At 41.7% G+C, this 12,942-nt stretch overlaps 1 protein-coding gene across 2 annotated transcripts; it reads left to right on the top strand.

Annotated features, from left to right (window-relative positions):
• The first annotated feature begins 826 nt into the window (after nt 1–826).
• ctdsp2 (CTD (carboxy-terminal domain, RNA polymerase II, polypeptide A) small phosphatase 2) lies at nt 827–11,563 on the top strand. 2 transcript variants are annotated; one of them, XM_079359554.1, is made up of 7 exons: nt 827–1,550; nt 4,400–4,563; nt 5,568–5,666; nt 6,515–6,571; nt 7,180–7,272; nt 8,407–8,592; nt 9,713–11,563. In XM_079359554.1, exons 1-7 carry the CDS (start codon nt 1,490–1,492, stop codon nt 9,836–9,838), a joined length of 786 nt encoding a protein of 261 aa, XP_079215680.1. In that variant the 5' UTR covers nt 827–1,489; the 3' UTR covers nt 9,839–11,563. The 2 variants fall into 2 exon arrangements, with proteins under 2 accessions (XP_079215680.1, XP_079215679.1); XM_079359553.1 differs by having other exon boundaries at nt 830–1,550; nt 5,565–5,666.
• The last annotated feature ends 1,379 nt before the right edge of the window (nt 11,564–12,942 follow it).

Here is a 12,942-nt window from a genome sequence, read left to right as displayed (position 1 = left end):
GAAAGGGAGGGAGAAAGTGAAAGGAGCCTGGGTCATTGGTTTCACTCTGCCCTCTGTTACCCTCATAAAGTACTGAGGGACAGCTAGCATTTATATTCCTGCATGCAGAAACTCAATTCATCCGATACAGAGACATAGAGGTCCTTCGGATCAAGGGGAACTGGACACATCTACTAAACACAAATTAAAGGTATACTATATATATATATATACACACACATACACGCATATATATACATATACACACATGTATACATACATATACATCTCACAAACATTAGAAATGCACTTAACTATATTGGGCTGTGCTTTTAACTATGCTGTAATTAACCTTTTATTATTATTGGTTGTAAGATGGTTGGAATCTTAAGATTTGAGCGCAATCTTAAAGAAGACTAAACAGTATAAGCGAGGATAAAATATTTTGGGAGATAAAATGTCTTCTTTTTTTTTTTTTTAACTGCAATGTGTTAGAAAATAATCTCCATTCGGTTTGATATATTTCTGTAGGTGGAAAAAGCCCAAAAGACATGAGCGTGTTACAAATGGTAATTAATTACAATTGTAGAGGAGAACTATATTTAAATAAACTAGAAAATGACGTTCTACCGAACAATTAATTATTAATGACATATAAGACTAAGTGTGTCGTTATTGGTACGATATTAAGTTGTAAATAATAAAGTTTATTAATTTTTCAAACGTAATTTACACATAATGTGAGCTCATTTGAACGAGCAGCGCTGGAATGTGTCCGCGCGCAGAGCAAGAGGAGGAATGCCTTGACCACGCCCTCTCCTCCTGGGCGTCCAATCCGGGAGCCGACACGGTTTCAAGGCGCCCGCGGAGTCCCAGCCGTACAAAAACAATACCTCGGATAACAACAAAAACTCGTATTTTGCGACTAACCGCGCGCAGAAATCCAATTTATTCTTTCAAAAACGACTCCAGCGAGTGATTCTCGGCGTTTTTCGTCGCTCTCTCGGGTCTTTCCGGCGATGTTGTTTATCTGTAGTAAGGGGGGGCTTGAAACCGCACCTCCCTTGCCCCATTTCCTCGGTTGTTTTCCTTCCCTCGCCTGGATTCTCCATGTTGTTGGTGCAAGAGTGAAGACTTCGCAGCGACGGGAGAGGGGGGCTGCTCGGCGATTAAAAAAAACAACACATTTAGACAACTGCAACCCCGAAACGACGGAGAGGATAGACCGTTGAAGAGCCTCTAAAAAAAACATCCAAGTGCCTTTTTGCCCCCTCCCCGAGAGGACCGAGAGAAGAAGAAGAAGAAGAAGAAAGCGCGCGCGGAGGGGGGGGAATAAAGAAACCCAGGACCGAGATAAACCCCTCTCTCATCGTGGATTTTGTTACTGAGGCGGATGACCAAGTGAACCTCGGTGAATAATTGAGTCTGCTTGTCAATAGAGGCCAATGAGGGATGCCCGTCAGTGCGCGCGGACAGGTTTTGAGGATTTTGAGGGCTCCGTGATTGTCAGATGGAAAGTTCTGTTATCACCCAAGTGCAGAAAGAAGACGTCCAGGTGTCACCGAAAACAGGTGAGAAACGGGTCCCAAATGTTTGTGTGTGTGTGTGTGTATGTGTGTGTGTTTTCCCCATACACACACACGCTCGTGCTCCCTGTGCTGCACGTGACGCGTTTATTCCAGAATAAGGTTTTCAGAGGAGGCTGTTTGACAGATGAGCGATGCAGGACGGAGGGTGAGCGCGGTTTGAAGCGCATTGCCCCCCCCCCTCCTCTCTCCCTCCACCCCCCTCCCTTCCCCTTTTTTATTTTTACATTAACTAAGGTCTGATATTGTTTACATCTCTAAATTCAGAGCGAAGAAGTCTAAAAATCAATGAACACTGACATATTTACATCTATAACATTGCTTTAAAGAATGTGTTTTTTTCCCCAGTGGTCTCCTGGATGTTGAAAATGGTTTTTTTTAACATCGAAAACGAGAATATTTACAATCTGCACTTTAACACCCCCTGGATACTTTACACTGTTTACATTTTGTACATTTATACATTTCTTAGTGTTAATATTTATTATTTTTTAGTGCAGATTGCATTTCACTGCACATCTGTATGAACATGTGACAAATACAAATCTTTGCATTTCACTTGTCGATAAATACATGACCTGGTGTGTCTTAACACTCCTTCATTATTAATGTTTAATGTTTACCATTCACATCTCAGCCAATCCTGTTTTTTCTTTTCTTTAATTGTTGTGCAACTCTCTGTTTCAGCTCTAAATGTGTTGTTGTGATTAGAGGCTTTTTTTTTTGCTCTCTCTCTCTGTGATGTGATCATTTGGGCCCCCTCTCTCTAACACCCCCCCCCCCCCCAAAAAAAAACAACAAAAAAAAAAACGAAGAAGAAGAAGTAGAGCTGTGTTTGCTGCCTTGTATGTATTTATGTGGATCAGGTTGCAGCTTGTTTGGCACCGTCCCATATCCTCCTACTACTACCAGGTAGAGCATGAGGAGCTCGTCTGACTGTCACCACAGGCAGCAGCAGCACTACATAACAAGCTGTTAGAAACTGTAGGGGGGGGGTCATATTTTTTGCAAAGGGGGGGGGGTCTCTAGATCAGCACGCTGCTGCACCGTCTCTACATTTGTTTAATATTTGATTCGACTTATAAACACCTCAGCTTCCGTAATAAATCATTTGTTTAGTAGCCTGGTGGTGTAAAGGGGGGGGGGGGGGGGCAGAGGGGGGGGGTCTGAGCAGGACTGGGTAGATAGAAATACCAGGTGCCGCGGTGTGACAGCGGAATGCACAAACACACCCCTCTGCACACGCCCATTGTAGCGCCTGTTCAAAGATTTCGTTGTTTGCACGCTTGAAAGAGGCTTTGCTCATTGACTCTCTCTCCCTGTGTGTCTCTCTCTCTCTCTCTCTCTCTCTACTTGGTTGGAGGTTAATATATCGTGCAGTATGTTTCACAATTGCAGGTTACTGCAGCGTGCATCAAACTGTGTGTTTTTTTTTCTTTCTCAGGGTTCAGGGAGGAATAATTAACAGCGTCCACCACTGTGTGTTTGTGTAAATGTTTTTGAAGGCTGGATTTGTGTGCAGGGTTTAATCTGCCCTCGATCCTTTAACATGCAGGAGAGATGTGATGCATGTGTTATGTCATACATCGTGGAAAATCAATAGGTGGACTGGATATATATATATATATATATATATATATATATATATATATTATATATATATATATATATATATATATATATATATAATGTGGATTGTATTGAGCATTGTTTCAGGATATTTGATAAATCAGAGAAATAAAGCGTCAGTGTCCTTTCCCTTAAACATGCTGTTGTTGTGTAATCATGGCTGCTGCCTGTATTACAGTCAGCGTGCTGGCCACTGTAGATGATACTGAAAAAAATAAATCTCCCAGCATACAGTTGGCTGGCACACTTTTTTTTTTCCTCCCCTGTTTGTCAACAGTTCCTCTTTCGAGTAAGAGCTCGGCAGTGTGTGTTTACGGTCGTGCGATGTATCGATGGGTTTAAAATTCTGCATCTGCTTTGCAAGTCCTCACACGAAACGCACCAGAGGGGGACTCGCAGGAATGTTTCACAAGTCTCACAAGTACAGGGCTGGGACCGCCGTGGTGGTGGTAACAGTGACTGATCAAAGAGCCGCACAGGTCACTGAGGTGTGACTGCTCGCCCAAGCTCACTGCTCTCTGCCTGTCCTCCTGTCTGCTCTGGCTACTTTAAAAAAAAAAAAAAAAAAGAAGGCGGCCCCGGCTGCAACCTATTCGGTCTTTAAAATGGCTGGAATGTTTTCTGTCTGTGTTTTCTGTCGAGGGTTCTGCTGAAAAGTGTGGGTTTTCCCGCCCTCTGTGATTATATAACATGTACCAGCCATTTCCAGCAGCAGCAGCAGCAGCAGCCGAGGCATTAGAAACAGATTTCACGAGCAGGCTGTGCCATCCCCCTGTACATGCTGCATTTAAGAAAGAGGGGAAGCTTGTCTAATGAGGTTCATAATTTAGCTTAAAAAAAACATATTTCATCCCACTCTCCTGGAGAATACAAACTTGTTTGTTTTGAAAGGGGAAAAAACCCAACATGTTAAAGTTACATAAATGATAAAAACATGTCAATTAGATCAAATTAAATCAATCATAAGACAAAAACAATGATGTGATTGCACAAACATGTCGAGACAAAGGCCGGGTCATAATGTTTTACTGTCCTTCCTGAACGAATGAATGGGATTATTTAAGTCCTTTTCGTGCATTTGTGTCATGTGTTGGAATAAAACGTGTTTCTGGCGTCTCTCCTCCATGTTGTCGACCTGCAGATTCCTCATGAAACATCTCTCTCTCTCTCTCTCTCTCTCTCTCTCTCTCTCTGCGTCCCGACAGGCCAGGTGAGCCGCTCGGCCCTGAAACAGCCTCGGAGTTGTAACATCTTCAAAGCGCTCTTCTGTTGCCTCCAAGCTCAGGATGGCCCCAAACCACAGCCACCACTGCCGCCACCTTCCCAGCAGGCCTTGCTGGAGTCGCAGGAAAATGGGACGGTTGTCAAGGTAACACCATTCCAGCAAGAAGATCGCACCACTCACAACTATTTGAAAAAAACAAACAAAAAAACAAAAACCTCTTGGTGCAGTCGCTGCCTTTATTTAAGATTGCACTTCCTTGTTACACACACACACACACACACACACACACAGCTTATAGGAGGAGGTGTTTGGGAAGTTTGTCCATCTGTAGGATTGTCGTAAAAACGCACTTATTATTGTCTTCAAGCGTTTTTTGTGCGTTAAAAAGCTGCACCTGCTCCGAACATCTTGAAAGCCAACCGCAACCGTCTGCGGATATGAAATTACTTTGATGTTCACACTCGATCCTCCAAGGAAGATAAGAGCGACAGAGTGACTATCAGTCCTTCAGGAGAGAGAGAGAGAGAGAGAGAGAGAGAGTGGTGTATTGTTAACCAGTAATTGCTGAGGTGGAGAAAAATAAAGCCTCAAAGCGGCGGCTGCACACACAGCTTGGCGAACACTGTCAGCCAGATTTAGAAACCTTGTAAGCAGCATTTTAAGGCGATGCCATGTTTCTCAACACTGAGGCCTCGTCCTCCGGTGTCAGGAGGAAACATCAAGTCGAGTGTTTATAACCTGGGTATTGACTCTCAGGGCTCACATTAAGAAAAAAAAAACAAGTGTGCCTTCTTTGGGTTGGTGTGGCTGTCGGTTTATTGTTTAATTGACCGTGTTGTTGCTCGTGGACTTCAGGCTTTAAGAGTCTTAATTTGAACTTCCTGCCAGCTTGATCGTAAAGAGAGGAAAACGAAATGAATATATAGGGAGTGTGAGTCGATGTGTTGCTGTGCAGGTGAGTCTTTAAAAACAAACACAGAAGCTGAAACCTCCAGCCGTGCACGTCTGCAGTGTTTAATTTCCCACAGGTGGCATCAATCCGCCGCTCTGTACCGTCGGGTTTAATCATCCCGCTTAGCTTCGAGGAAGAGAAGAGACAACATGATGCATCTTTTAGAAACGCCAGTCTTCATGTGTGTCCTCAGCAGTACGAGCCCAGCCTCCTGCCAGAGATAGAGGACCAGGACCAGGGGAAGATCTGCGTGGTCATAGACCTGGATGAGACCCTGGTGCACAGCTCGTTCAAGGTACCAGCACCACATGAACTTCTTCCTACGTACGTGTGTAAACTGTGTGACCAGGACGATGCAGGTTTACGCAGTTCCTCAACAGATGAAGTCCAACTCGTGCTCCTTGTTGGGCTTTAACATGAACAGTGTAATTACTATGTAACAGGCGATTCACCTCCCATGATTTTCTTGACCAATCACGTGGCTCTCTGACTTATTAAAGAACAGAAAATGGAGAAGAAGGCGACTTCCTCATTTTTTTTTTTTTGTCCACAGATATTTTGACTTTCATGAACGCTGGTCAGCTGATTGTTCTGTAACAGGTCAGAAAAACTGGCCACAAATCTGTTGATTGTTTTTTTTTTTTTTTCTCTCCAAAGACGCTGACATGACATTCAAAAAATGTCTCAGTTCGTCCACAAAAACCAAACATGGTCCTTTCAACCTTTTTCACGAGTCATCCGCTTGTTTGTTTTTCTTCTGTAACGTGAATTAAAAAAAAAAAAAAGTCGCCCAGTGTCTCCCGAAGCCAAAGAAAACAGCCTCAAATGCCGCAAATATTCAGCGTACCGTCTTGAGAGGAGCGGTAGAAACAGGAAACACATGAAGGGAGATTTACGCGTCGATGCACGCTCGCGTTTTTAAGATTGTAAGTGAATCTGAGCTCCTTCCTCTCGGCCTTCACATGTGCTCAAATAACATGGAGAGGATTCTGTTTGTGTAGGCCGCGCGCCGTGATTTATGGCAGACCTCTTCTAAGTGTTTTCGCTCGTTATGTAACGCCATGTGAATGTACACAGCGCGGCTCATGTGAACGAGCATGCCAACCCTCTCTCTCTCTCTCTCTCTCTCTGTTCTCCCTGCAGCCCATTAGTAATGCAGACTTCATCGTGCCTGTGGAGATAGAGGGGACCACACACCAGGTAAAACCTACTCCGTGTGTGTGTGTAGTGGAAGGGGGAGGGGGGGGGGGGGTTGTTTGTGCATGTATGTTGATGTGCTTGCAGCAGTTGCTGAGCTTTAAAAAAAAAAAAAAAAAAAGGGATGGGTCTTGTAAGTGATCAGCCTGGTGTTTGCTGTGACGGGAGCACAGAGCCCTCTACTGACCAGATGTTGAACAGAGAGTCACAAGTGGAAGCATCAGCAGGAGAAAAAAAAAAAAAAGAAGTTATTTCTTCTCAGCTCTGCTTTTAAAAAGTCATAAATGAGCGATGAAGAGACTCCGTGAGGAAGACTTGCAGCGTGAAATCGACCTCCTCGCAGCACGGCGTCTCCTCCTCCTCGGACATGTGGGGATGTAATCAAGTCAGAAATGTGATTCCTGGGACCCCGTGTGCAGGATCCTCTTTTGGGCCTCTGCCTGGTTCAAGTAATCCAGGATAGGCTGGTTAACACTGGCACGGCCTATTCTTGATTACTTGTTTCAGGAACCGGCCATTAGCAGCCGACGGACGAGGAGGACGAGTTAATGGGACTAATGCAAAAGACGATTAAAAGGTGCTTCCTGATTTTGAGTGTTTGCTTTTTGCAGGTGTACGTCCTGAAGAGGCCGTATGTGGACGAGTTCCTGCAGCGGATGGGAGAGCTGTTTGAATGTGTGCTGTTTACAGCCAGTCTCGCTAAGGTACTTCACCAAAGATCCTCAAAATAGACGTTCATATTTGATTCTGCTGTTTGATCTGTGATGTCTGATCCTTCAGATGTTGTCGTGCTTTCTCTTCTCTCGTAGTTCTCCTTTTTCACAGTGATAGCAGCTGCTTAACATGCTCAGCGTGAACACCCTGCTGACGTGTGTTTCTGTATTCATCTGGACTGGGTTGTAGTCGCCCGGCGTTTGAGTTTTTATACAAGCAGGGCGATGATCGAGAGTTATTCTCATAAAAATGTCACAACATCAGAAAGCAAAAAAAGAAAAATCTTCAAATCACGTCTTTTTTTTATTATTATTTTTTTCAAAGTCAAATACCGAAGATTATTCATCCGCGGTCAAAAATGCTGAATGAAAGCGAGTCATCTTCACGTTTCAACGACTTTTCTGCTTGAGAAAAAAAAACCAGACTTAAAACGATTTGTCGATTATCTAAATAATCTCCCCGTCGATTATTTAGCCAATAGTTGCTCTCTCTAAATGTAATGTGGTAACAGGAGTGAGGTTTCTCTAAATCCCCACAGATTGCACTGCAGCTGTTAATAAACGCTCACGCACACACAAACCCTCATAGTGTGACTGCTGAATAGCTAACTGAGCTAACTGAGCTAACAGTCGGAGCTTACGTAAGCTTGATGTCATGCGACCCATTTAAATGAAGACAAATGTTTATCCCACTCTGCGCGCTGCTATTTTTAAACCTTCTCTTTCTGTATTTTATTTATTGTTGCGTAATGCAGATTTTAAAAGGCTAATTTAACAGCAGACTGAAGGACGTGTAAAATAAATAAATAAAGATAGCCTTATGGTTATCTCGGGTGCATTTACAGTTCATGTGGATTAATGTGCATCGTCCCAAACAAACACAGAGGATAAAGATGTTATACATGTCTGACAGCGAGCTCGTGATTCTTCTTCACTTTGATTCTGACTTCACGATGAGCAGATTCTTGTAAAGACGGGGGGGGGGGGGGGGCATCCCGGTCCAGATGTGTGCTGTTAAAATCCACCATTCATAGAAAGTGCTTCATTAGTCCAAACCTGACGCCCCTCCCCCTCCTCGCTCTGCCTCTCCTTGCTCCCTCCACCCTCACCCCGTCCTCCCATCAGTACGCCGACCCGGTGACGGACCTGCTGGATCACTGCGGGGTCTTCAGGACTCGGTTATTCCGGGAGTCTTGTGTCTTCCACCAGGGATGCTACGTCAAAGATTTGAGTCGCCTGGGCAGGGACCTTCACAAAACCCTCATCCTGGACAACTCTCCGGCCTCCTACATCTTCCACCCTAATAATGCTGTGAGTTCTGACCTGCGCCGACGTCCTCCGACAGCGTTCATGAATAATATCGATCACTGTCACTGAACGTACGGCGCCTCCACTCTGGATGGCTGTCATAGAGAGGAGATGAGACTAAATAAGGAGAGAAATAAACACGCTGTTGGGTTGATTTTTTTCTCCTGATCTGGAGCTTGACGAGGAGAGTTTTTGAGTGTTATTAGTTCTTACAAAAACATGAATCAGAGAGAATAAAAACAGATCAGTCATCGTGTTGAAGGAGCCGTCGGAGAGCTACGAGAGGCCTCGGACGTTTTGACAGCTAAACTCAGAGTTTAATCCTGATTATAGGAAGTTTAAATCATTAATAAACCTTCAGATTATTGACTCAGTCGTCTCAAAATAACACAAATAAATGAAAAACACGTGGAGCTTTCTTTAAATGTTAAATAGCAGATAAAGTTTTTAAAGGCACACCTTGTGGTAAAACTTCTATGAGAGTGATCTAGAGCCCGAGTCCAAAAATTAAGACAGACTCAAGAGATCTTTATGGTTTATATTAATGAATCAATCTACGAACCTTTATTTATTTTTTTGGAGCATCAATTCACAACAAATGTCGTCTCTGAAGATTTAAAGAGAAACATCTTTAGTGGGTCGGCTCCGTTCAAAAGGACACGTTAAACATGATGAAATCATGTAAAATAAATGAAGAAAGAGAAACGTTTGTAGAAGTGATTTAAAATATACAGAAATCAAAAGATAACTCAAATGTACATTTTTAGTGACTTTCTTTTCTAAACATTTATTTTATTAAAATGAACACACACGAGGCGCTGGTCGCCTTGTAAGTCCTGCAGCTCATCCCCCCCCTCCTGTCTCTAAAATAAAGGCATTAAAAGTCCCAAAATAAACTTTTGAATGAAGAAATTAAAAGAAAGCATAAAACTAACACAAGATAACTCAAACTTTCATTTAGTTAACTTTTATCCTTTAATTTAAAAAAAGACGTTTTAAGACGGTCATTTTAGACAGAAAAGACTCCATGGGCTTCACTTCTGATCCTGATGGATCCATCTACACAGACAGCACTCTGCTTAAATCGTGTTTGTACTGACGTGTGTGTATTTTTCGACGTCAGGTTCCCGTGGTGTCATGGTTCGACGACGTGGACGACGCTGAGCTGCTCAACCTTCTTCCCGTGTTTGAAGAACTTAGTCAAGCTGATAATGTTTACGACCGGCTGGACCAGCTCCGTGGACAGTAGAGACGCTCTGATTGGACCCGCTCGGCTCCTCTTAGAGCTCCAGCTTAAAAAAAACAAACTTCTTCAACTTTTTTTTTTTTTTTCCAAACATCTCGAATAGATACTTCCAAGTTTTCAGACTCGCTCTCCAAGCCTCTGCACAAAATCCTCTGTTTAGAAAATCATATAATCTCGGGGTTAAGGAAATTCCAAGGCTGTAAAAACACGATGTGTTTGGCTCAACTGAAACTACAGATTACAATCTGAGGCCTTTCTTCCCGACCTCAGTGCTGACATTATTGACAACCACTATTTAAGAGCACGATGAGAACCAAAGCAGTCCCATCACAATCACTCCAGTCAACATTCACGTGGTTACGTTGCCAAAGCAGAAGCCCGCCTGCCTGCCTGCCCTGACTTGACTTTTTTGGACTTTGTGTTTTTTTTTATTATTGTGCCTTTCACGGAACAACAAGAAAAAAAAAACATCAGCTCTTTTTTTAAAAATTTCCACCAGATTTTTATACATTTATTGATTTCTTTTTATAGGTTGTTTTATAAGGAAGTCTATTTTTTAAAACCGTGAACGTGGTTCTTCTATGCAACCCATGGACAGTACCTCCTGAGTAGCCAGTCAATAATTGCATTCAGCTGATGTAAACATTACTGTGTAGCCTTATTTACCTGTAAATGAGCAGCAAAACAAAAGTGTATTTTACCTATTTGTACTATAAGCATACTTTCTAGACAACAGGTATACATCAGAAGCGGTCAGTTTTGATATGTTGTAAGTAAACAGGGTGAAATCTTGTCTTTGATGGTCCGTTGAAAGCAGACACACTGGATTATGTTGGCACATAGGACGACCAGAAATGCCACCGTTTTCAGTCAAGGTTTGAATAATAGTTCACTTGTTACCGTGTTTTCTTGTATTACAATATGACAAACAACTTGCACTTGTTTTTTTATTGACAGTGCTGAACGTAAAAAAAAACAAAAAACTGTGCCTTTGAAATTCGGACAGAGAATGGTGTTCTGCCTGAAAAGAGATTTGTAGGCCTACACAGTCTGATGTGTCATGCTGAGCGTGAGTAAACACTGTCAACAGCAAGTGTAATGCCATGTGGCTGTGGTACTTGCAGTGCAACACTTGAAAAATATCAAATTAGATTTTTTTTTCTTTTTCTTTTAAAGCATGTGTGAGCATTTTGTTTCTGTATTTATTGGCCAAAAACATGTATTGTCCAGTACTTCTTAATGCTTAACATTTTGAGTTGTAATCCGTTGGCCTAGTTTGAGGCCGGCCTTGTGTTTAACTGTTTTATCTGTGCCTCGAATTTGCTGTCACAGCTAAGGATAATCCCCCCCCCCCCCCCCAAAAAAAAAAGACATCAGCAGTTAAATCACACACACACACACGTGTAAATCAAATCAATAAATCCTGCAAGTTTGTAATTTTTATTTTAAATTCAGTACTTTAGTTGTGTTGGGGTTTAAGTCTAGGTAATGTTTTTTTTTTCTCTGTTTTATGTCGGATGCGATTATTGCCTGCATGTTAACTAGTTAAATATGACAATGAAAATTGTACCAGTTGTGATGACCAAAAGTATTCCTTTTAAGACAGTCACAATTTGTTTCTGTTTTCCAAATCTATCCAAAACTCATTTTGTCTACTTGATCTGACCAAAACTCTAAAAGACAAGGTGCTGCCACTTTTTATTTTATAATAAAAATTGGTTATATTAAGTTGTTCTCGTCTGCTTTTTGTTCCTGTCACACATAGGGAGTTCTTGAGTCTTACACAAAATGTATGTTAAGTCTCTGAAGTGGGCCACACACACGTCTCTGGGTTACTACACTTTAGTGCAAAGGCTACTCAGTGGGTATACTTGATCTTATTTTAGCCACCTGTCCATCAGAGGATAAACTGCCTCAGTAAATGCCAGCCAATCAGAGAAGAGAGGGTCATCACTTAAGCATCCTAGGAAAGAATAGGGAGCATCCTACTGTATATTTTCAGTAGGTGTAAATCAGAGGAGATGTAGAAGTGTGTCCTCGATGGAGACAGTAAGATAAGTGCTTTCACTCCGTATACTTTGCACTACACTGCTGGTGCTACTTGAACAAATGAATACTAAACTCTGGCCACTCAAAATGTTATTTTAAGTACTTCACTGAATAACAGTGGTTTATTACATATTGATTAGTTAATTCTTACTACCTAGTGTGTCCTTTTTAGAGTAGACTATTATACTTTTTACATTTACCTGATTACACAGGTTACTTTTAGATTATAGAAAGCCTGTAAATGGCTCTCTGCAAAACTTGTTCTACTTTGTTACATGTTCGTAATTGTTTTAAAGGTTTCAAGTTTCCCTTAATATTTAGTTTTTACACCCGGTTGCTTGCATTACTGCTGTGAAAACCTACGTTTATAAATTAAAGTCATTTGAGGACAGATTAGCAGTTTTATTGTTCTTTATATCTATCTTTTGAAAATAATGCTCATGTGTTAAATCTGTAAAAACGTTTAACTTTTTATTTTCAAATTTCCTTTTTTTCCCCCGCTGGTTTCAAAACATTTCACAATGGTGATGAATACTGGTTGGAGGGGCCCCTGTGGATTTTTGCAGACTTCAGAAGAATCGCTGCTTCGACATAATATTGATAATCAAGGAACATCGCAACTTCGAAACTCGCGTCACCGACTTGATTCAGCTCTATTAAACACGTAATAATAGCCGTTGTTTAATTTATTTATTTTTATTTTATGGGGACAACGTATATTAAAATATTTAATAAATATGCCAGAGTTAAGATCATAGTATGGGAAACATCAACAAATAAATCGTCAAAGTAGGAAATATATCTTTTAACCGTTCATAATGGTGCTTCTTCTAAAATTACGAGTCGGCCATTTTAGGCGTACCAACCAGGGAAACACCCGGAAGTGGCTGTTAATATAAAAAAGGGTTTTTTTTTTCCAGCAATGTCACTTTGTAAAGAATACACAAATAATTCAACATAATCTTAATGTATAACAAACGTCGTATGTATTCATTTTATTTGGTTTCGTTGACGAATGTCTCCGTTGTGATCGTTACCTTGGGACTAGTGTCTCTGGG

Source organism: Symphodus melops (genome assembly GCF_947650265.1).
Source record: "Symphodus melops genome assembly, chromosome: 13".
NCBI classification, from domain to species: domain Eukaryota; kingdom Metazoa; phylum Chordata; class Actinopteri; order Labriformes; family Labridae; genus Symphodus; species Symphodus melops.
Note: the sequence above shows the minus strand (reverse complement) of the source record. Positions and strands in the feature narration are given on the sequence as shown.